General features: G+C 41.6%; 1 protein-coding gene across 43 annotated transcripts in view; it reads left to right on the forward strand.

Annotated features, from left to right (window-relative positions):
• INPP4A (inositol polyphosphate-4-phosphatase type I A) overlaps positions 1-24,715 on the forward strand; it is a 196,002-nt gene that overhangs the window by 137,015 nt on the left and 34,272 nt on the right. For 16 of the 43 annotated variants that reach the window (XM_037898601.2, XM_037898604.2, XM_043537526.1 and 13 more), the window contains 6 exons: positions 2,901-3,031; positions 7,504-7,608; positions 8,496-8,604; positions 15,908-16,091; positions 18,400-18,618; positions 21,421-21,688. In XM_037898601.2, coding sequence (XP_037754529.1) covers positions 2,901-3,031; positions 7,504-7,608; positions 8,496-8,604; positions 15,908-16,091; positions 18,400-18,618; positions 21,421-21,688 — 1,016 coding nt within the window. Of the gene's footprint in view, positions 1-2,900; positions 3,032-7,503; positions 7,609-8,495; positions 8,605-12,189; positions 12,208-15,907; positions 16,092-18,399; positions 18,619-21,420; positions 21,689-24,715 lie in introns of all 43 variants that reach the window. The other 27 variants (XM_043537560.1, XM_037898619.2, XM_037898621.2 and 24 more) reach the window with 3 other exon arrangements.

The following is a 24,715-nucleotide window of genomic DNA, read 5'->3' on the forward strand; positions in this document are numbered from 1 at the left end:
GTAGTGTGAAAAGAGTAAAGGGATGTATGTATCTATCCTGGCCGATGCTCTGTCTGCCACAGGCTAAATGACATTAATAAGAATGTTGCTGGCTAAGGGTATGTCTACACTGCAATTAGACACCTGCAGCTGGCTTGTGCCCACTGACTCAGGCCTTGCGGGTCTTGGGCTATTCAGGCTCAGGCTGGAACCCAGATTCTTGGACCCTGCTCAGTGGCCTTTAGATCAGTGGTTTTCAACCAGGGGTCCAAGGCCCCATTGGGGGCCGCCAGGCAGGGCCAGCATTAGACTTACTGGGGCCCAGGCCAGAAAGTCAAAGCCCAACCGCATGAGGCTTAAGCCCAGGGCCCTGAGCCCCGCCCCCCCGGGCTGAAGCCAAAGCTTGAGCAGTTTAGCTTTGTGGGTGCCCCCGTGGCATGCTCTGCTTGCTAACCCCTAACGCCAGCCCTGGCTTTCATATGCAGAAAACCATTTGTGGCACTGGTGGGCCGTGGAGTTTTTATAGCATGTTGGTGGGGCCTCAGAAAGAAAAAGGTTGAGAACCCCGCTGTAGACCCTTTAGATAGACATGCTAAAGAACCTAAACGTAACCAAAGAGAATTAGAATGAACAGGACAAGCTACTCCTTGGTATTAGACTTTAGTCAGTGGAATTCACTCGAGCATTAGCGAGAAAATGTCACCAGTCAAGGGTACTTTCTGTAGAGTAATGAAGTTCTATGAATGTTCCAACCAATTCTGATTTCATAACAAATACCAGTAAAACAAGCTTTTAAATACTGAACAGTATGGCTTAGAGGTGAAAATAACTTTCTGTAATTTAAGAAAAATGGGCCCTTAGATGAAAGGCATTGGCATATCTTTACTCTCCATTAAGGTATGCAGAGTATCAGATGATAGAAGTTTTTTCTTATTTTCATCCAGTATCTTCTATATTGTTAAATTAATAAACAATTCTCTTTAAGATGAATTACTGTCTGAATTTTTTGCAGAAAGAAAACCTACAGTTATGCATATTTTTATTGTATATTTTATTTTCTGTATTATAATCTGGGTTGAAAACATTAATAGTATATGCTCCCAGGATACGTTAGATCTACCCAGGTATTTCTCTCTGTACTGAAACCTTGAGAAATACTCTGAAGCTTTAGGTGGCACACCAGTATAATCACTCCTGTCTACCATTAAGATAACAGCTTAAAATGTACTTGGGTGATCTTGATTGCTTGATCTTGATCGCTGCTTGTGAAGAGGGGTTGGGAATGAATTGTTCACCAGGTCAGAGTGGCAGAGACCCTAGGGGTTTTGAGGTTTTTTTTGCTTTCCTCTGCAGCATGGGACACAGGTCATTTGCTTGTTTGAACTAGAGTAAATGGTGGATTCTCTAGTAACTTGAAGTCCTTAAATCATGATTTGAGGACTTCAGCAACTCATCCACAGGTTATGAGCCTACTGCAGTACTGGGTGGGTGGGGTTCTGTGGCCTGCAATGTGCAGGAGATCAAATTAGGTGATCACAATGGTCTCTTCTGTCTATGTGTGTCTGAGACCCCCTCAGAGGGTCATGTAAAGTTCTTCTGCACAAGAGCTCTGTGTGAAGAGTAACAGGATGCATATAGCCAGGGGGATATGTCTACCTAACATTTATACTACGCTCCATGGTATGTCCATGCCACCATGGTACATCTAACTAAAGGATGTGATAGATTCCACCTCACTTGAAGTCTTTAAACCATGGCCTTGCTGCAGGAATCACAGAATGAAAGTATATGACCTGTTATGCAGAAGGATCTGACTAGATGATCATGATGGTTCCTTCTGGCCTCAAAATCTATGAATTATTGGTAGATATTATATGTTGCCTGTTGGCAGTCAACACATTGGATTATTGTGGGGCGGACAAACTTGCTTAATTTTGATAATGTGCTAAAATACTATATAATTAATAGAGAATTATTCTGTCAATTCCATAAATGGACTCTCAAGTTATACACAGATAATTTGGTAAAAATTATGGATCATGGATCTTGAGAGAGCATACAAAAGACACTGCTAGATCTGATTCCTACTATCCCAAATTTGTGTTTAAGATGACTAGAGCCCTGCGCTCTGGGTCCGCATCTGTAAGAATCAACTGGTATCCAAACCTTGTTGTGCACTCTTTTATCTGTATCTGCCCCACACCTGCAGCAGTACGCTGTCTCACAGCGCCACTCAGGAGGAGCATCTCTATGCGTGTGTGTGTGTACTGTATATAGGATCTCAAAAGCGGGGAAGCAGCTGTCTGCAGCTCATAGCCTATGAGGCTGCTTCCCCACCTTTGAGATTCTATATTCCCTCTCCAACCCCCCCCCCCCCCCCCTATACAGAGAAAGGGGAGGTGATAACTGCAGACAGTTGCTTCTCTGTATGGGGAGGGGAGGGAAGAGGAAATATAGGATCTGGAAGGCAGGGAAGCAGCCTAATAGGCTATGAGCTGTTCCCCATCACAGTGCACTGGTGGATTCAGGGCATAGATATGGTCCCACCTCCTTCTCCCCTTATCCTTATTCCTAGGGGGAGCAGAAGCAAGCAGTTCCTGTTCTTCCCAGAGCACAGAGACTGTGCAGCCACATGAAGAGGGAAGGTTTCTTGCTTACCCCCATGTGGCCACATATGGGCCCACTTGGGATCTATCCCTTATTGAAAACTGGATAAATGGAGGGAAAGAAAGTAGGCGCCTTAATTTTGCCCATTCTGGTGTATTGGGAAGTACATTTTGAAACGTTCCCTTGTGCCTGGAACTCTTTTCATGAAATTCGGAATGAGTTGCCTGAGGAGTCTGCTGTGTGACATCACTTGCATTTTTTCTTTTTGCTCAGGTGTACAACTGAGTTGAAAACATTTTGCTTTCTTCTTGTAGGGTTTGTGAACTAGAAGAGCTGGGAGAGCTGTCTCCCTGTTGGGAGAGCCTTCGTCGACAAATAGTTACTCAGTACCAAACAATTATACTGACTTATCAAGAAAACCTAACTGACTTGCATCAATACAAAGGTCAGCAAGATTTATTTTCAGTAATAATAGATAATATGTTTGTTATGCGTCTTACTCTCCTTTTAAAACAAAGATTCAGAACCAAAAAAGTGGTTTTAGTCTTGGTTTGCTAGGAAAAATCAACAGACAAAATATTTGTACTCTCTATTATAAAGTTTTATAGTGATTGTACAAAGAAGCTAATTTATAAATATCATAGTCATTTGTGCAACTTAACATACAAAAGAGGGGATAATGAGTGAGGTCTGGAAAAGAAAAAGTAATCTGCAATTTCCTTAAAAATGAATTACATTAAATTGTTCTTGTTATTTTATTATTTTTATCACCTGCATTCTCTTCTGTGGATTTCCATTAGCATTACTCTCCTCTATATTTCATGTAATTAATGATAAGTAATTATTATTTGCTTAATGATAAGTGTTATAATATATTCTGGGGGAATTCTGCGCTTCTATGCGCATGCAGAATTCATGTCCCCACCCCCAGAGTTCTTTGCTTCCCCGCAGAAAAATGACTTCTGATGGGGAAGCAAAGGGAAGCCGCAAGAGTGGTCACGCCTCCCTCCCCAGAAGCATGGGCACATTGTTTCAGGCTCCTGGTGCAGCTGGTGGGGAGGTACATCACTGCGGGGGGGCTGGGGATGCCCTGGCTGGTGGCTCCTACCATGCACTGGGCACAGCTGCTAGTACCAGCTGGGCTGGGGGCAGGGGAGGACGAGACTTATTCTTCTCCTGCAGGGAGTGGCCAGGGCCTGGGCCACGTCAGAACCAGCCCCAGAAATCTCTCCTGGCTGCAGGAAACTCCAACCACCCCACCCCCTGCACTTGAACCCTCACCCCAAGGAGCCCCACCTCTTTGCACCTTGACCGCCTTGCACCTAGACCACCACCCCACTGAGCCCCAACCAGTTGCACCCAGATCCCCACCCCACCAAGCCCCACTGCCCCAGCACCCAGACCTCCCGGCTGAGCCCCCACCACCTTCACCTGGACTCCCTGCAGAGTGCCATTGCCCCTGTACCCGGAACCCCCCAACAAGCCCCTGTGCATCCAGATCCCACATAAACCCAGAGTGGCCACTGAGCCACCCACACCCCGATTGCCTCCCCCCCCCCACCCCCGCCAACAACCCTCTTACACATGCCTGGATCCTCACACACTAAACCTCTCCACACTTGAATCCTGCTGGGCTGAGCCTGCCTGCCCACACCTGATGTGCCTGGTGCAAAGGTGCAGGGCCCCAGGCTATTTCTGGGGCGGGCTCAGCCCTTGCACTGTGTCAGTGTCGGTGGCAGCCTCACTGCCAAATCTGTGTCCTGGGCAGTAGGGGAGGGCCGCAGGATGATTTCCCACCTCTGTGCAGCCAGTGGCCTGGAGCCTCTACATTTATTTATTCATAAATGTGCAGAATTTTAAAATATTGTGTAGAATTTTTTGGCACAGAATTCCCTCAGGAGTAATATAAACTGACCATATAAATTCTGGTGAGCTGATTCAGCTTAATAATAAATAATAATAATAACAATAATAAACAGGAACTAACTTTCTGTAGGTAATGAACTGTCTTCAGAAATCCCCAATACATTCTGACTCTTTATATTAATAATAATTTTAGAATTTTTAATATCTTATAGATATAATAATGTAATATTATTTTATGATCTAGGTTTTAGTTTTTATTCCAAGAACCCCAAATCTTTGTTTGATAGATTCTCAGTGGGGGGTTTTTCCCCCCTATACTGAGCTCTCTCTAAAGTATTATGGGAATTATTTGATTTCCGTGTTTCGTCTTTTTTAAGGAATGTGTGTGTAATTATTTCAAAATCTTAATAAAACTAAATGGGAAATAAGGCAGTTTATAACCGACTGAGTTATGCACAAATGGGGGAATGATGTAACTTTATTTACCCTAATATTAGTCCAGTTTTTCATTCAGAATGGGGGAAATGATTGGGTGTATTTTGTTTGCTTTTATACTTCTCTTACTATTACGTATTCATGTTAGGCCATATTATACCTTTGTTCTACATCCATAACTCCTGTTGACAACCATTGAGAAGGATGCGGGTTCATTCATAGTTCAAAGATGCTGTTTTAACATACAGTGTCTTCACTTGTGGTGAAATTCCCCTCTGTACAGAGGGCCAGCATAAAGGTCTAGGCATCACATAACTTCTATTTTGAAGGGTTAAGTGGGACTTGCTATAAGTGCTATGTAGGCTTTGTGCTGGCCTCCCTGCAGAGGGGAAGGATTTATCCCTGAAAGCACAGAACAGCAGTGACCAATGGGAGGAAGGGTGATTTTCATGTGATACGCCAGTTCAAAAGACACTGACCAGTCAATGAGAATAAAGCCAAACCCCAGGAAGGTAAAACAAAGTTTCAGTATACACAATGCTAATGTTGTAGCATGCATCCCACCTCAGATTGTTAGAAAGGCAGGCGTGTGTAGGTGACAGTATATTACAATATTAATTACTGAGCACAGAACTTGTATTGGTCTGTGCATAATGGATCATTGGAACCCACAGAGCAATTATCTGTGGTAAACATTAAATTCGCCTGTAGCTTTGACACTGTTGTATCTTTACCTTTTTTGTTTAAGGCCTCGATCCAGCAAAGCACTTAAGCACATGATAAACGTTCTAGTGAAGTCAGTGGGACTTTTCCCATGCTTAAAGTCAAGTATGTGCTTAGGTGCTTTGCTGGATTGATTCCAGGGATCGTCAACAGTAAGAGAAAATAATAGTCCAGTGCTAAAACATAAACTTAATTTGCTAGTCATTTAGACCCCAGTTCTGCAAGGGACTTAAGCATGTGTTTAAAGCTTCCTGAATCGGGGCCTGTAGCAAGGTGGAGACTCACTGGTGCGATGCCTCCCTCTGGTTGTCCTGGGAATTAGCTCTCCAGCCTCCAGGGCACCCTCTCCAGGCCACTGTCTCGTGTATGGCTGGCCCCCATGTCCCTTTACCTTGGGTGCTGCCCCCTGGCAGTACCCCCTCCCCCGTGGAACCTCCAACCCTCTATCCCACCTTGCCTCAATCTATGGCTACTGCCAGTCAGCATCTAGCCACCACTCACTGGGGCAGACTGCAGTGTACAAGCCATTCATCAGTAGCCAAGGGGAGTTTGGACCTGCTGCCTTTGCCTACCCTCTGGGCTGAAGCCTCTGCAACCCCAGTACCTGGTTTGGCCTTGCACAGGGCCTGCTGCCTGGGGAGTTGCCAGGCAGGAGCTCCCCAGCTTCTCTTGCCTTTCCCCAGCCCTGCTCTGTTGCCTGCTCCCAGGCAGCTAGGTCCTTCTCCCTCTGAAGCTGGAGGGAGAATGTGTCTAGCTCCTAGCCCTTTTATCAGGGCCAGCTGAGGTCTGATTGGGGCGTGGCCCAGCTGTGGCTTCTTCCCCAATCAGCTTAGCTTTTAACCCACAGCTCCAGTCCTCTCCCAGGGCTGGCTGTAACCCTTTCTAGACCAGGGAGCGGGTGACCACCCCGCTATAGGGCCTAAGTGCATATCTAATTCCAACTCATTCTTCTTAGATTAGTATTTGGACTCCATCAGATCCAGTAGCTAGTAGTAATATTTATTACTAATAAATAAAGTAATCCAGTAATTGTACAGGGACCTGGAATGCCTCAACTGTAAACATCCTCCAGTTTAGTTGTATTGTCCCATACTATACAATATATAAATTACTCAAAATTGGAGTGGAAGTGAGTATAGCGATCCTAACAAACAAATTCTCATAGGCTGGTGAGATGGAGTGCACTAGAAGAGTTGTTTGTCTTATTTTGTTTGTCTTATTGCTGTCATAAATGTTCTTCTGGTGGGATTGATTTCTTCACCCCTTGCAATCAGAAGATTTTTAGTATTTTTTTTAAAAGAATACATTCTCCAGGTTCGTGCACTGTATTCTTGTATGCTCTTCCAGCACTTGTGTACAGAGAGACCATGTTCCATCAAAATACAATGAAAATTAATGTATTTGACTATGCATTGGTTTGTGTTTTAATAGGCATTTCCCCCCCAATGTTACGGAGTCTTCTCGTACCAGAGGGTTGGTCACAGGGTCTTGAAAGTGGATTTTAAATTAAGCCTATGTTGCCCCTTCACTTTTGTGATCATACAGTTTGGCCCCACCTGGCGAATGAGTGCCAGAAACTCCAAGAGGGGAGGAGCCTACCTGGTGCCCTCAGTGGGTATCTCCCTTCCTTGCAGCTGGCACCATCCAGTTCCCCCAGCCATTTAGGCGGGTGAGTGGCTCTTGTAGCTAACAGCATGTGCCTTGCAAATATACTTACAACTAAAAGTCTGCTAGTCAGCAAGTCATACTTTCTGTCAGTATTACTTCCCACCTAATGTGCAACCAGTGTTGAAAGTAACCCCAATCCCCATTTGTTGGTATTTTGACACTGGCAGTTGGTCATGGTTTTATAGGGCAGATATAGAATAAATATTTTTCTGTTACATTTCTCAGGCCCTTCGTTTAAAGCAAGTAGCTTGAAAGCTGATAAAAAATTGGAATTCGTGCCCACAAATTTACACATACAGAGAATGAGAGTCCAGGATGATGGAGGATCAGGTACTTCTCTCTCGTGTGTGTGTGTATACGTGTGTGACACACACATTATTCTCTTTTTTGGGTTTCCACCATCCAGAGCTAAGTTTCCCCCAAACCAGTGTAGCTTCTGTGCAGTACTAATAATATTTAACATTTTAATAGCAGCTTCCATCCTTAGATCTCAAAGCACTTTAGTAAAGTAGAGTAAGTATCATTACCCCTGTTTTATAGATGGCAAAACCAAAGGAAGATCAGCTTGTCAAAGGTCACGTAGCACATCAGTCTCAGAGCTAGGAAACAGAACCCAAATCTCCCACCTTCCATCCCTGTGCTGTATCTACTGGATTAATCTGCTGGATCCCCTTTGGTTTTAGGAGCCACCAGGATCTTTTCTGGTTGGCATGACATCAGAGGCCCTCCCTGTTATTTTTTTTTAGTTTAATTTAATTGTGAGGGGCTGCACTTTAAATGTGTAAAAAGCCATTAACTTGTTTAGGTTGAACTTGCTTGTTTGTAAAAGACCTAATTTTCTCCTTTCATTTAATGTTCAGCCCCATCCACCTGTCGACCCTAGCTGCCTTGTGTATCCTTCAGATAGGAGGGATGATAGGCTGAGGTATCAAGGTTAATCCTCCTTCATCTCCAGACATGGGAATATTGTCTTTGTAGATCTTCCAGAACAAGAAACAGGGGTCCAAGTTTCAAACAGGGGTCTTTTACTTCGTAGCACATGGGAGTTTCTCACCACTAACGCAGTTCCAAACTTCTTAACACTCAAAATTGTTCTGAAGACTTCAGTCTCTGTCAGGAATATTTGAGAAATTACCTTTCAGTAGTTTGAATTTCCACAGATTCAACCAAAGTAAATATGGTGAACTTTCATCTGTAAGCACTTTTTGTCCATCCAGATCAGAATTATGACATAGTAACCATAGGAGCACCAGCAGCTCACTGTCAAGGCTTTAAATCAGGGGGTCTACGGAAAAAGCTGCATAAATTTGAAGAGGCAAAGAAACAGTAAGTAGAAGAGTTATAAAATGCATCACCTGCCTTTTCTTAATCTCCAGGCTTTGTAAAATCATCCCATTCCATGATTTTGTTGCATCTCCATTTGGAAGTTCTGCCAAATACTATGAAGATTATGCTATGCTTTTCTCAAAGAGGGGGAAGAGAAAAACAGTTTTTCCATTGTTTTTTGTTTACTGATAGTTCCTTTTCAAATTGCTTTTTGTGGAATATTTAATATTACAAGACTGTTGTTAAACTAGCTAAACTGAACAATTTAAGTGTTGACTTGGGCTTAATTCAGTTTAAGTTCTGTCTGGCTGTGGAGGTAGAAAATATCATTGGCATCTCTTTAAATATGTTACATTTGATACTTCCACTCCCTTTAGCTTGCTTCCTCAGCGCATCTGGGAAGCATTGTCCAAATCAAAGTAAATTTTGTCTTCGGCTATATCCTAATTTGTGACTCTGGTGTTAACTGAAGAACTGAGATTTAGTTATGGGCCCAGTTGCTCCAGGTTTCTCTATATTGCCCCAGGTTTTTTGCTGCTGTGTAGTTACTAATTGTTCTCCATCCATAGTAAAGTAAAAATATTAGGCCAGAATGTGCCCCCTAGATGCATGCCTAGAGAGGACCCACTATACATTGATCTCCCCCTTTCTACCCTGCAGGAGGGAATCATTCACCTCTGTGAATCTCTGTGAGATCACCTTCGGATCTCACCGTGGCTTTTCTGGGGGGTTAGCCATTCACACTGCAGGCTGAGGCAGAAATTGAGAAGGCCAGGTGTGCTAAAGGGGAAGGGACACACTGTTTCCCTTCAGGCTTCAAGGGGTATCTCTACTCGGCAGCAGGAAGCATGCTCTTGCAGCCCAGGTGACTGCTTGGGCTAGCACTTTAGAAATAGAGGTGTGGATGTTGCAGCGTAGAGAGTGGCACAGGCTAGCCACCTGAATAAAAGGACTCAGGGAGTGGGGCAGCTAGACCTTGCCATTGCCAGTGCTGCAGTGTCCACACTTCTATTTTTAGCCTGCTAGCTTGAGTAGAACTAGCATATGTGGCTTTTCTACCCAGGCTGGGAGGTGCACTCCCAGTTGCAATGTAGACATACCCAAGGAGCTTACAAGAGAAAGATAATTCGACTCCGGGCTGCATTATCTTTACTGTAGAACCCCCCTTTGGGGGCTACAGGAGCAGCTGCAGCCAAGGGGAGACTTTAGTAGTGCAGCTTCAAGAAGCTGGGAATGCAGCCTGCCTCGGAGTCAGAGCTGGTGGGAAGGTGCAGAGAGAGGGGATGATCTGGACACCAACCTCAATTCAGTATTTTTGGAGGCTACTGAATTGTACCATCAGTGGCACTAATTTTAGTAATGGATAGGGCTACTTGCAGTGCCAGTTGAAACCTTAGAGTCAGACTAGTACATAAAGAAAAGGAGTACTTGTGGCATCTTAGAGACTAAGCAATTTATTTGAGAATGAGCTTTCGTGAGCTACAGCTCACTTCATCGGCTGCATACTGTGGAAACTGCAGAAGACATTAATGTAGTATTAAATAGTATTTGGACTCCATCGGATCCAGTAGCTAGTAGTAATATTTATTACTAATAAATAAAGTAATCCAATAAATGTACAGGGACCTGGAATGCCTCAACTGAAAACATCCTCCAGTTTAGTTGTATTTTCCCATACTATACAATATATAAATTACTCAAAATTGGAGTGGAAGTGAGTATATCGATCCTAACAAACAAATTCTCGTAGTCTGGTGAGATGGAGTGCACTAGAAGAGTTGTTTGTCTGCTTATTGCTGTCATAAATTACATTAATGACATTAATGTCTTCTGCAGTTTCCACAGTATGCAGCCGATGAAGTGAGCTGTAGCTCACGAAAGCTCATGCTCAAATAAATTGGTTAGTCTCTAAGGTGCCACAAGTACTCCTTTTCTTTTTGCGAATACAGACTAACACGGCTGTTACTCTGAGACTAGTACATGTAATGGTACAGTATTGAGACCAGTACTAGCAACTGCCTCCTATAAGTGCGTCTGACATACAGGATGTTCCAGGATGGTATTAGCAAAGATTCTAAATCCAATAGGCTAGGCTGAACTTTTTGTTGTTGTTGATACCAAAATCTGCCTTCAGAAGCATTGTAGATCTGTCTACTTAGTTACTTACAGGGCCCTCATCACTGACTTATCTAAGCACCTAAACCACTGATGTCTTTTTTTCTATCAAATCTATTCGAAACCTCCATTTCCATCCTGCATTTTTCTTCTGGGCCTTCACAAAGTTGCAGGTCTTCTGATCCTATGTTGGAGAATAACTTTCCTGTCGGCAATATCGTTTGCTGTAAGGTAGCACAAATTACAGGCCCTTTCTCTGTTGGACCTAAGTTTCCTTATTCAGTCTATTGGGTATCTCCTATTACAATATTAATGTAGAGTACTTTTGTAATGAAGCTTGAGACAATCTCCAAATCATATAAAAGTGAGCAGGGACAAATACTGTACCTACCAAGATAATCTTAAAATATATTTGATCAGAAGCATAGAAAATCAAGTATGCTTATTGAATTTTATCCTCACCGCTTAACCAGACATTACTGTCTTGGAGCATTTCTTACTCTGATTGTTTGGGGCCTTGCAAGCAGAATGAAAAATGAGATGTCCTGGAACTTAGAAAACCAAACTGCATTGACTCAAAGGGGCTTGACCTGTATGTGTAATTCAGGCATCACATCCTAAACCTAATGTATAAAATTAGAACCATAAAATAGTTCCTAAAAAAAGCACCAGGGTTTCATCTTTGGAGAAAGAAGCCAGAAATATTGTAATAAGTAAAAGAAATCAGTAACACTTTGGTAAATGCAAAAAATACTGTATCTCAGGTGTAAGACTGGGTAGTCAATCTGCAGTGGCAGAGTCAGTTTCTGTAGCGAGTGTTAGTTCTATTTGGACTGTATTATATAGGAGATACGGCTAGATACTCGTAATGGTCCCTTCTGGCCTTAAAACGTATGAATCTCTGAATGTCATTAGGCCAAGAGAGTGTCAATAGCAAGATCCCATCATTTGGATGCCTTATCACATGTTATATTAAAATCTGTAGAGCATGTTTTGGTAACTAAATAAAATGTATTGAGAGTCTAATCTCTCCTTGTTTACATACAGCTTTCATTAACATTTTTAGGGATGATGTGCTCTAAAGGGGAGAACAGAATCCACTATTAATAGATAGAAAAAACGAGTAGTAGTTAGAAGTCCGTTTTGTGTGGACTTCTTTGCTGCTATCCAAACCATAGTATAATAGAATTTAGTGCCATCTTTTTCATTTTCAGTGTTATGTACAGATGACTTTTATTTTTTCCACTTATTGGCAAGAGTGTTCCTTGTACACTTACAGCACCCAGAGCAAATAAAACCCATTTTCCTGTGATTCTGCAGTATATGTATATTTTGCTTACAAGTTTAAGCACATGCCTTTTTGAAAATATTAAGCAATTTAAAACATTTTCCCAAACTTACTTTGCTTTGTTTTCTGCTTTCAGTATTTGCAAACAATCTGCTAATTTTATTTTGGTTTTGTTTTTTTAGCAGTTATGAGGAATGTTGGTGAGTTTTCTGTTTCTGAGAGTTTGGAGAGAGAGGTTTTTTTTTTTCTTTTGGGATGGGGCAAACATTGGTATATTTTAAAGTGTGCAGATTTTTTTAATGTTGTGCATCATAACACCATTAATCGTGCTTTAAATGTCTGTAGCTGCTTCATAGAACACGATATATGAATGAATTTGTCCTTCCAACTGCAACTTTTATTTTGTAATGAACAGCTACCTTCATACCTGCCTCTGATTTTTATGAAGTCAGGAGACTTTGCAAATTAGAATAATGCAATGTGTTCATCTGTTCCTCTGTTACTTCCAAAGAAAAATACATAACAGAGGGGAAGAGAGACAGCTACACAAAACAGTTTTTGAACCTTTCACTTCTACTGGATGAGATAACACATAACTTTAAGCCTTTATGATGTTATAACGGGCCTGGTTTATATTTTTGAAATTTATCTCTACACTTATACACATGTTCCTAACCCGTGCGCAGTTTTTTCCCCTTAAAGTACTTGGAGTTGATTTGCTGATTATTATGACCATACTTCTTGTGGCCTGATCTGAAGCCCATTGAAGTCAATAGAAAGACTCTCTCATTGTCTGCGGTGTGTTTTGGATCAGGTCCACATATTAGACCATGTATGTCTTCTGAAAGCACCACAGAATGCAAATTGTTTATTTATAACTTTACACATCTAGTGACGTGCAGCTTGTGTGTTCTTTTTTAAAAAAATTTAAGGATAAGGATCTGTTCAGCATATAATATAGCTTACTTATGCAGAATGACAGCTGTTCATTTGAAAGAGTGATTGCAGATTGGAAAATGAATACGTGTGAACTTCATGCCATAATGGTTTCTTTCCTCTGATCATCCCAGGGAAATGTATTTATTTTTAAGTAAGAGTCTAATCTGAACATGCTGCATGGCCTTCCTGCCAAATACATCATCTTTCTGCATGTTAACCATTCTATAGTGGAAAGAAATTTATCAGAGGAATTGTCAACAATAACACTGGACACCATGGAGTAGGCTGAATCAGTATGCAGTAAAAGTCCTTAAAAAGGAGCTCTGTTTCATGTATGGATAGGCGTGTAGGGGATCAAATGTCCTTCTGTTCCCTGTAGAAAGGTGTGTGTGACCAGAGGAACATAGAATGATGCCCGTTTCAGGGGTTACATCTGCTTTACATCCTTCAAACATGATACTTATCCTTTTAAAGGAGGTCAGACTGGATAATCATAATGGTCCATTCTGGCCTTAAAATCTATTTATCATGAAAATGCCTTCAGATTGGCTTCTAGGACAATTGCTTTTTAAGTGTGCCCCATGAGAGGCTCCTGCATTATCTCATGAGCACTCTGTAAAAGTGAATATTACTCCTGGGGGAATTCTGCACCAAAAAATTAAAAATTCTGCATATTATATTTTAAAATTCTGTAAATTTTATTTGTCAAAATAACACAGTATAATCACACCAGTTTCAATTATTTTGGTAATCTATTTCAAAATACCTGTCAGCAAGTATGTCTGTAACAATACAGACAACAAAAAAGATTCAGGAAATGTTTTTTGACAAATAGATTCCTTACTAGGCATATTAATTCAGAACTCTGAGTAATAATTCATTTAAACAACAATACAGAACCATATTTCCCGTACCCCTCAGAAGTAGTGCAAAGGCTTGGGGGAGTCAGGGGTAACGGAGGAGCTGAGAGAGAGGGAAGTAATTGCTGGGAAGGAGCCTGGGTGTGAACTTGGAGGGTTGTTGGGTACAGGTGGGAAAAGTATGGAACAGGTTTTTTGGGGTGCGGTGGGGAAGAGATTGTTAGGGAACTTCCTCCATGTAGACCCTGGCTAACCCCTAGCTTCTCCCATTCAGTCTGGCACATCTGCCCCATCCCCATGTGTCCCTGCATCTCCTGTCCACACATGTCCCTGCACCCCAACTCAGACACCCACTCCCCCATCTCCACATGTCCCTGCACCCCTCCTCCTGTCCACACATGTTTCTGCACCCCTCCTCTGCTCCCATGTATCTCTTCACCTCTCCCCCTCTCCTTATGTGTCTCTGTGCCCCCACTCAGCCATCCCCCTTCCCTCATGTGGCCCTGCACCTGTCCCCATGTGGCTTTGCACCTGCACTCCCATTCAGTTCCTGCTGCAGTCTGTCCTCCCCAACTAGCCCTTATAAGTCCCTGTCTGACTCCCCAGCAGCCCCAGGCTGCCTGCCTTCCCATATACCCTGTCTCCTGACCTGGCCCAACAGTCACTGTGAAGAAGGCACTGCGGGCTCTTTCTCTTCTCTATCTGGCTGGGAGCGGCTGTTCTGTTCTATCACCATATCGCCCCCCGGTGGGCAAAAGGCAGAACTGCAACAATGTTCTGGCAGAAGCTATTTTCTGCACACAAAAAACGTTAAAATATGTATGGCACATTAATTATGCACATGTGCAGTGTTGCAGAATCCCCCCAGAAATAGAATATACATTCCTCAAGTTTCCTTGCAAAAGTTTATAAAAATTAAAATATGTTCCCCATCAGTGGCTTAACTCCCCCCACCCTTCCCCCAAAGCAAAAGAATTCAGACTCAGAGAGAGTGATTTGAGGCAATTGCACCTGGGAAATTAGGCTCTCTGATATGCTAAGCATGGCTTTGTCCACCAAACAACAGCTGGCATTTACACTAACAATAGGTACTTTTATGTCTGATGGCTACAATGAAGCAATTAATGACAGGAAAAAGTGAGGCGGAGGAGAAATAAATTACCGTGTGCCAGTTTAGGCATCTCTGACTTGACACTTCATCCAGAATAGGAAAGCACGCTTGTTACACCCTGAGCAGAGACAAAGGCAATAAAACATCTGCATGCTGTTCCATGCAGCTGGTACGTCAGCTGACTCTGACTGCAGGGTTATAAAATTGCAGTGGAGATGTATGGCTCAGACTGGAGCCCCACGAAATCCTAGACCCCAAGCTCCAGCCTGAGCCTGAACATCTACACTGCAATTTTGTAGCTCCACAGCCCGAGTTTCATGATTAGAGACTTTCTACTGGTATAACTATTTCAGTTCGGGGTGTGGCTTTTCCCCCCTAAATAGTTATAATGGGTCAAACCTAATGTGGATGCAGTTACACTGATATAAAGATGCATTTTACTGGTGTAGTCTATTCTCCTTCTCATCTGGGAATAAGCTATACTGGTGTAAGTACTATGATATCAGTGTAACTGTGTCCACAGTAGGGTGGGTTGTACAGCTTTAACTCTGCTGGTGTAGTTAAAGTGATATAGTTGTGTGCAGACAAGGCTAAAATTCCTAACCTGGCAAGGAGATATCAGGTGTAACTGTGTAAAGTGTCTGCATTTTGGGAAGAGAGAGAGTGGAGCAAGCAACCTAAGGAAACTGGTTCTGTCGCTGCTGACAAAATTTGTCATGCACATTCTCCTCAGAAAATTGTCCTTCCTGTATGTGATCTGTGAGCACAGTCATTTAGCATTAGTAATTTTGCATCTGAATGTTTTCATTAAATACAGAGGTGCTCAGGTATAAGTGTTCCAGCTGTTTAATTGCCTAATTGGTTTTCCACGGTTAATTGTTAGCTTAGGTAAATTTTGTTGTCTGCAATTCCTTTTTTGGCATGAAGAAGTGTGACTAGAGCGTTTATACCTTCTGATAGATTGTCTTTAAATTGTTTCTTCTTTTTCAGCACTTCAACAAGCTCCCAGTCTATAATATACATACCACAGGACATTATTAGAGCAAAGGAGATTATTGCACAAATCAACACCCTGAAAACTCAAGTCAGTTACTATGCCGAAAGGCTCTCGAGAGCTGCCAAGGATAGATCAGCTAATGGCCTTGAAAGATCACTTGCCATTTTGGCAGATAAGGTATGAGAACAACAAAACAAAATCATTGATAAAAGTGAAGTGAGACACGTTCTGAAGCACCCCTTTTTTTGTGAGCTCCCTGAAAAATCCAAAAATGGTCTCTTTTGTGGCCCCACCTAGCCCCAATGGAAGATAAATCCAGATGGAATTTTTGAATTTGCCACCATTTATTCAAGTTTTCTCTTCTCTTCCACTCACTCTTGCCTCCACCTCCTATGGATGGAGTGGTGAGGACCGAGAAAGAAGAGTGATACCTACTGACTTCCTTCCCGAAGTTTAAAGTATCATCTCCACCACATGTCCAGTCACAACATCCCAGAGAAGAAAATCCTAAATTCACTTTCATACTCATGTCGCTATAATCACTGATTGGTTTGCTGAGCTCATTTCTGAATAAGCTATCATGCAACTGGAACTTGAAGAAACTGGAACACCACAAGGAGTATTCATTATCGTTTCATTTGTATAATAATGACATGAACTTGGGGCAAATTGTAGTGATGCTGTTCAATTAATATTTGACTCCTGTAGCCTGATCTATAGATTATGAATAAAAATCCCCAGTTATCACTTTGAGGGTTGACAGGTTCTTGTCCCAAGATCAGGCCTGGTATTATTTAAATTATTTTATTGTTGGGAACCCCGATGTGCACAGGTGCAACACTCGCACTATAAGAACTCTTTTATATTTACAAGTAAATAATTTATTAATATGTTTAGCAATGTCAAACACTCTAACTCAGTAAGGTAGATAGCAATAATACAGAAAGTACATCTGAACATCCATGCTCTCACCATCCCTTGCAGAACAACCTGAAATGTTAGCCATTATCTTCCTCGTCACCGTCACCTTCCTCATCTTCATCGGTGGCCATCATTCTGGCCCCTCCCAAGGGCTACATCGCTCTACGCCTACTGCCCTTGGGATGCCACTTTTATAATATGTTACGCTGATGTTACCATGTCTAATGCATATTCAGTAAGGGTTTCTCTTTCTTATTTGTATTTCCTTCCCTTACCAATGTTAAGGTGTCCTTCTATAGGTCAGTGCATTTATGATTTCGCTCCATTATCATATGCGTCAATTGGTTGTCATGGCACTCTTGTCGTCGGATGTTCCGACCAGAAGCTGGTATCACTTATGTTCTGTGGTTGGCTGATGTCCATTATGGACAAGATTCCCCCCCTACACTCTACTTCCAATTCTCCAAAACTTACGAATTACCTACGTTTATCTATGCCAAAGGTCATAGGCCTCATGCTAACTGCTGAAGCCAATGACTTACAGGATACAAGCCTGTAGGTTCCTTGCATTACTGCTGAATATAATAAAGCAGAATATAATGCAAAGCAGTGAATATAATAGAGGTAAACTAGCCCACTGGGCTACACTCCACTCAATAAAAATGGACTGAACAAGCAATCAGAATGAAACTTCTTCACAAGGACAAGAACAAATGCAGTTTTATAGAACTCTTTCGTTGTAGTAGTCTGAGTTCTAAGAAAGCATAGCTAATAAATAAGCAGTACTCTGACAGAGAATGCATTTGATAGTCAGTTTACTGTATACCCACTTGGGGTGCCTGTATACTTTCCCATAATGCAAGAATGTATGTGATGAAATTAAAGTTAAAAATATACAGAAAAAATACTTGTATATCTGACCTATGGATTCTCTGTTGCTGGATATTAAGGCACATAGTTTAGTAAGGTGTTTTTTAAATAGGTGAATAAGAATAGTATCTGAAGTTATATTATCTAGGAGAAAGGTAGGTCAGCAATCCTCATGCTTCAGGGCTTACGTACATCATTTGCCAGAATAAGGAAGAAATTCCCCCCAAGATACGGTATTGCACAGTGAGGTGGATGTTTCATGCCTTCCTCTGAAGCATGTATTATTAGCCATTGACTGAGACAGGATATTAAACTAAATGGAACATTGCCATACCAGAGGAGACCAATTTCTGTGGACTGTAGAAAGGTGCCTGAGGTGTGGTGTGTGTTTGTTTTTGTTTTTTTTTTAAAGACTGTTTCACTTAACAGAAAATGAAGTGCTGGTTCTAGGTAGACGCACTAGGAACTGAAGGTATTTGTTAAATATTCAGCATGTGTAGTCCTAAAATGTCAGTACACATTTTTGAAAATTACACTTCACATTTTTGCTTCCTATACATCCTTTTAAGGCCCTGCTGTAAAATAAGCAGCACAAACTCAAAATGAGGGTAGTTTTTTTTAGTGAAAAAATAAGAATGTAGATAAGGATTTAAAAGTGAAAATGCTTTCAAATTCTGTTTTCTATCATTTTTAGACGCGGCAGCTTGTCACTGTCTGTGATTGCAAGTTATTGGCAAATTCAATCCATGGATTAAATGCTGCAAGGCCAGATTATATAGCCTCAAAGGCATCTCCAACCTCTGGAGAGGGGGAACAAGTGATGCTAAGGAATGATCAAGACACCCTTGTGGCAAGATGGACAGGAAGAAATAGCCGATCTTCTCTGCAGGTGGATTGGCATGAAGAGGAATGGGTAGGTTTGCTGAATGGAGGGATGAGGTCTGCTGATGTCATCTCCTTTTTTCCCTTTTAGTATCCCTTTATTCCCTAGCCCTATGCCCCTTAGCATGTAGCTACTAGCCACTTGTCACCGATATCTACAGGTCTTATTTTGGAGCACATCACTGCATGTTTTAGGCCTGGTCTACACTTAAAATGTATGTGGCATAGCTATGGCACTCAAGGGTGTTAAAAATCCACACCCCTGTGTGCCAACCTGTATTTTAAGTGTTGATGCAGTTAGGTTGATGAAAGAATGGATAGCTCAGTGGTTTGAGCATTGGCCTGCGAAACCCAGGATTGTGAGTTCAATCCTTGAGGGGGCCATTTAGGGATCTTTGGCAAAAAAAATTGGGGACTGGTCCTGCTTTGAGCAGGGGGTTGGACTAGATGACCTCCTGAGGTCCCTTCCAACTCTGATATTCTATGATGTCGTTGTGTTCAACCTAGCTACTGTAGCTTAGAGAGGTGGGGTTCCTACAGCAAGGGAATAATGCCTTCCATCACTCTAAACTGCATCTACCCTATGGGGTATGGTGCCACAGCTATGTCACTGTAGTCCTCGTAGGTAGACATGTTGTTAGTTGCCCAAAGGGGTCACTGATAAGTGTCTTGAAGTGCTCCTTCTGCCCTCTCTCTGTCTGCCCTTTGAGCAGCAGGAGCAGAAGCAGGCACTGAAAAATTAGCCTGAGTTTCGTGCATAATAGCAGAGTCAGATCAAGTCTACATTACAGACCTATGCTGGTATAACTCTGTTGCTCAGGGATGTGAAATATCAACACCCCCGAGCAACTAAGTTATACCGACCTAACCCCACCCCGTGTAGATGTGGTATGTTGACGTCTTCTCCCACTGACCTAGCTACTGCCTCTCAGGGAGGTGGATTAACTATGCCAGCAGGAGAATTCTCTCCCATCGGTGTAGGAGCATCTTCACTTAAGCGCTACAGTGACACAGCTGCATCAATGCAGCATTTTAAGTGCAGACCTGCCCTCAGTCACTTGGGCCACCTGGCTGTACTGCAGTCAGTTCTATATTGAAAGTTAATTGAGTATTCTTTTTAATGAAACAATTAAGAAACATTGTGCAGGGTGTCCCTTTATCAATCTCCATATGCAGCCAAAAAAGAAAGAAAGAAAAATAGAACTCTTGCAGTATACGCTTAGATATTAGTTCTGAAAAACAGCTTTTCAAAGACTTTCCTTGTTTTTTTAATCTAAATATTTAAGTGAGGTGTCTGTTTATGTTTTAATTATGAGCTGCCTTTTAAAACAGGTCACACCAAGAATTAAATAACTTTCCATATAATGTTGCCAATTTAAATGAGAATTGAGCTGTCCAAACAGTGTAGTGAAACAGAATTGAATGCAGTCTTTATTAAAACTGTTGAAATTTATTAGAATTGTGATTAACCCTATGAAATACAGGAGGAAAAGAAATAATGTCAATGCGTTTCAGAGCTAATAATGATGTAAACTTTCCCTTCTGTATCTGATGGCTTATTGATTTTACATTATGCTATAATAGTATGTATGGGAAATTATGGGTGTGTACGTATATATATAAAAACTTTTATACCACAATATCATGTATTTTTATATTCACATATGTACCGTGTGTGTGTGTGTGTGTAAATAGACACACCAGCTACATATAAAAGTACTTGATACTGTGGTATAAAGGTTTTATCAGCGTGAGTTTGGATGGCCACATTACTCATAAGTGTGTTATACAGGTCATCTCAAATGGATGCCAATAAAATCTTTATACCATTTACAGGATTTACAAGGAAAATCTTTTAGGAATGTCTTAGTTTTAAAATTTGTTGTTGGAACTATTTTTGTATCCCTTCAGCTGTAAATTCAGATTCCTTAGTTACTTTGGCTAACTTTTTTAGAAGTAGCCTGTGACTTTGGAAGTCTCAGTTTCTGGGTGCCAGGCTTGGGAGACCTAGAGGCTGATTTTTCAAATTACTGATTACCCACAGATCTCATTGACTTCAGCTGAAGTTGCAGATGTGTGTTCTGCACTTTTGAAAAACAGGCCTAAGATGTCTCAATTTGGGCACCAAAATTAGAGGCCACTTTTGAAAATTTTAGCCAATGAGTTCAGGGTTCAAAAGGGAGACACCAAAAAACCCTCTAAAATGAACTAAAATAGTCTTTCTGTACCTAAAAATAGCATGGCTTTAAAGTAAGCGCTCTCTAGCCATTTTAAAGCTAGAAGTGAGTGATGGGTCCCATTCGGACGCTGGGGACTTCCCTTTCCAGTGGTACTAAGTTCCATTTCTAGTTATGCAAGAACACTGGGCACTGGAATTTAAAGTAACAATTTTTTAGGGATAGAAAGCGGTCACTGGCCCAGACTAAACTTTATCCATTCTGGACCTCAGACAGATGTAACTTTTGAGAAGAAAATTCCACATTTGGCTGAAGGAGGAGGAAACATTTTCCCTGTTAGGTTGATGGTTTAAAAAAAATGTGCATTTGAAGTTGAAATAATAACCGGGGAAATGGGTTAGTGGGCAGACGGCTTACGAGAGTCAGAATTGTATGACAAATTTATCGCACAGCTCTGCAGCTTAACATTTGGATGTCACTTTAAACTTACGTAGATACATATGGAGTATGTATGTAGAAATGTAATGGCAAAGCGCAAACTTTCCTAAGCAATTTTGTCTAGAATCACAGCATGCAAAGTATCTCTTTTTTGCAAATGTTCTTGTCATCTAATATTGGGATCTTCTTAATTGAAAAGGGGACATTTTTCTTTCAAGGAAAAAGTTTGGTTGAATGTTGACAAAAGTCTGGAGTGCATTATTCAGAGAGTGGACAAACTTCTCCAGAAAGAGCGTTTGCACAGTGATAGCTGTGAAGATGTTTTCCAGTGTGACATCAGCTGTACTAGTAAGAAAGGTAATCGGGATACTCGTGCCTACTGGATAAATCCAAAAGGCTTAGATGAGACCTCATCCTCACCTTCATCATCCTCACCACCATCTTCAACCATATCATCCTCTGCATGCCATTCTCACAGAAACACAAGTGCGTATGACAGACACCGCTTTGCTGCATGTTGGCATATTTCTTAAACCTTTTAATCCATCTTTTATGTCAAATTCTAAATTTTTTAAATAGACAAGATACCAGACAACAGGGCCTGGGTGAGTTTGGAGTTGCTAACCTTTGAAGTGAAATCCTGGCCCCACTGAAATCAATGGCAAAACTCCCATTGACTCCAGTGGGGTCAGAATTTCACCCTTGGTGTTCTGAGAGCTGCGGTTCCAGATTTCAGATGAATAGAATGAATCTGGAAAACATCATAGCCTGATATACTCAGCATATGGGTCAGGCTGTGACAGTTATGCCAATACCTCATTATTTTTTCTCTTGGCATCAGTTTGTCAGCTGCATCAGGGCTATTCCGGTGTACCTTTTAAAAGATAAAATAAAACATGAAAGTGGCCCATGCAGTAATACAATGCTGATGAACAGAGCTGAGCTGCCAGAGTGTAATGCCAAATGAGAGTGCAGGGAAGGTGGAAGGGAAGTACTGCTGCGTGAGAGGTTCCAGAAGAGTGAGCTAAGAACAGATAGGTGCATTGGGTTTTTAAGATGTGTATGATATTTATCCTCCTACTGATCTGCTCCTCAAGTGAATGAGTATTTCTCAGGTGAATGAGGTGACCTGGTGATGACCAAGGATAACGTGCTCTTGTTCCTACCATTTATTTATGAAGGGCAGCAGCATGTAGTGGACTGAGCATATGACTAGGAACCAGGAACTCCTGAATTCTACCTCTGGCTCTGCTGCTGATTTGCTGTATGGCCTTGGGCAGGTTACTTATGCTTATTTTTTCAAGTCTGGGTGCCTTAAAGTGAGGCAGTTAAATCTGTACTTAGGTACCTAAATCAAAGTGGTCTGAATTTCAGAAGTGCCCAAGTTGTAGTTCCCAATGAAGTCAATGAGAATTTGAAAATTAAGCTACTTTGACCTACGTGGCTAAATATGCATTTAGGTGCCTACATACAGGCACCTTTGTTGGAACAGTTTGGCTGTAATCTCTTTAGGTGCCAGTTCACCCATTTGTAAAATGGCAAAGCAGGCAAAATGCTTTCAGGGGCCCTGAGGGATAGGGAAGGGCAAAGCACACTTACTCGTGGCCTCTGCAACGCGTTTGGAAATGTGTAGTGTGCGCTCCCTCTCCTCTTTCCATTAGTGCAATTCTCCAGGCACCCCCTGTCCCAGTAGACTTACTGGCTAGTCATGGCTGTCAGTAGTGCTAGTAATACCCCTGCTGCACTCCAGTTGATGGTTTTGTCCCATTAGGAAGCATGAGGGAAGGAGGGGCTCCTGGCAAGTTTTCTCCCCTTGCCACCAATGTGATTGTCTGGGGCCCAATCATACTGCTTTTTCAGTGAGTTAAATGGCAGTTTGATCAGCCTTAAGTTGTAACTGTGAGCTTATCTGTATATTAGCGTGTATAAACTGACTGAAAATAATGCATGCAGCTATTTAAAAGTAACTGTTGGTTTGCATGGTAAGGTTGCCTTAAAATTGGCTCAGGAATTTAAGTAAAGTTATGGTAATATGTGGTATCAAAGTAATCAGTCAGTCGGATTTTATAGTACAAGCATAAAACGTAGGAAAGAAAAGATCATTGTAGTCCATTCTCCTGCTAGTGCAGCTGTAAACTCAATAACATTATTAAAACTATAGGTTCAACTGGTGCTAAATATATTGTAAATAAATAATGCCTTAAGCATGTGAGTGAGAGAAATTCTTAAACTCATCCTACTTTTAAGCTCCATTTTAGGTTTACAAATTTCCTACCTCTGCATGAAATTTCAGAATGACTTTATTTTTGTGTCTTGATTTTTTTAAAAACAGTTTTCATGATAGTCATTTTCATAGAACAGATCAAGCAGTGTTTAGTCTTAGAAAAGGTCATATGAGTTTTGAACATTTCCATGTTTCATACTCTGTGGTATTTCATGGCTCTTCCTTCCACTATTTTTGCATGCCTGTGACTTCATGTTCATTCCACTATTAATATTTTAGCACAGTAAGAGATGTTAACTTAAAAACTAAACAACATTTGTATTAAAAATTAACTTTTTAACAGAATATAGTATAGAATTGAATGTCTGTTACATATGATTTGATGAATGTTCTAAATTGCCAAGGGGGTTTTCGAGAATATTCTACATTTCTGGGTATTTTGTATTATTAAGCTATCATATTAGAATTGTTTGAGTATTTTCTTCCTGCTTCAACTATTTGAGCATCAGAACAACAATTACATAAGGAGTACAGCAAGTTCCAGAGTTGTGGGCACTCTGCCAGGAATTCCCTGCGCCTGTCTTCCAGTTGTACAAATCTGTCAATCTGAGTGTTCATCCCAGCTATAAGATTATGAGGAGAGAAGCAGTTTCTGAAGTAGCCTGGACCCCAGCTGTTCCACAGGTCAAAAACAACTACTTTAATTGTACCAGAAATTAGTTGGAAGCCACTGCAACAAAATGCCTGATCATGCACCCATCAAAGTCAGTTGCTAATTCCCTTTCACTTTTGTGGGAGCAGGATTGGACCCTAGAAGTTCCTGGTAGGGAAATGGTTCCCGATATTGGGTGAAACTGTGGCCCTACTGAAGTCAATATTACCATTGATTTCAGTGGGACTAGGATTTCACCTATTCTTCTTAAATTTTCAAGCCATGCATCGCTGGGTTTTTTTTCTGGATGTCAGAAGCAGTTTCCAACAACTAATATTAAGGATAGTGCAGTGAGCCTGAGAGAGGCTCACACGCAAAATTTAGGACTATGGCACCTTTAAAATTCTCCCTGTTAGAGTTGCTAGGCATCAGGCTACAGTGCAGGCTGGAATAGGGGCTGACTAGCATGGAATGAGGCACAGCGGGAATAGGAGCAGTCTGTTGAAACTACTGACAGTGGGAGCATTCCCAATCAGGTAGCGACGTTGAGCAGACTAGAGAAACTGCTTCCCTTAGGAGCTTATATATCTGTCTTGGAATCACCTGGGTGGGTGTTTGCCTGTGGATTGGCTGAACG

Source organism: Chelonia mydas, chromosome 1 (genome assembly GCF_015237465.2).
Source record: "Chelonia mydas isolate rCheMyd1 chromosome 1, rCheMyd1.pri.v2, whole genome shotgun sequence".
Lineage (NCBI taxonomy): Eukaryota > Metazoa > Chordata > Testudines > Cheloniidae > Chelonia > Chelonia mydas.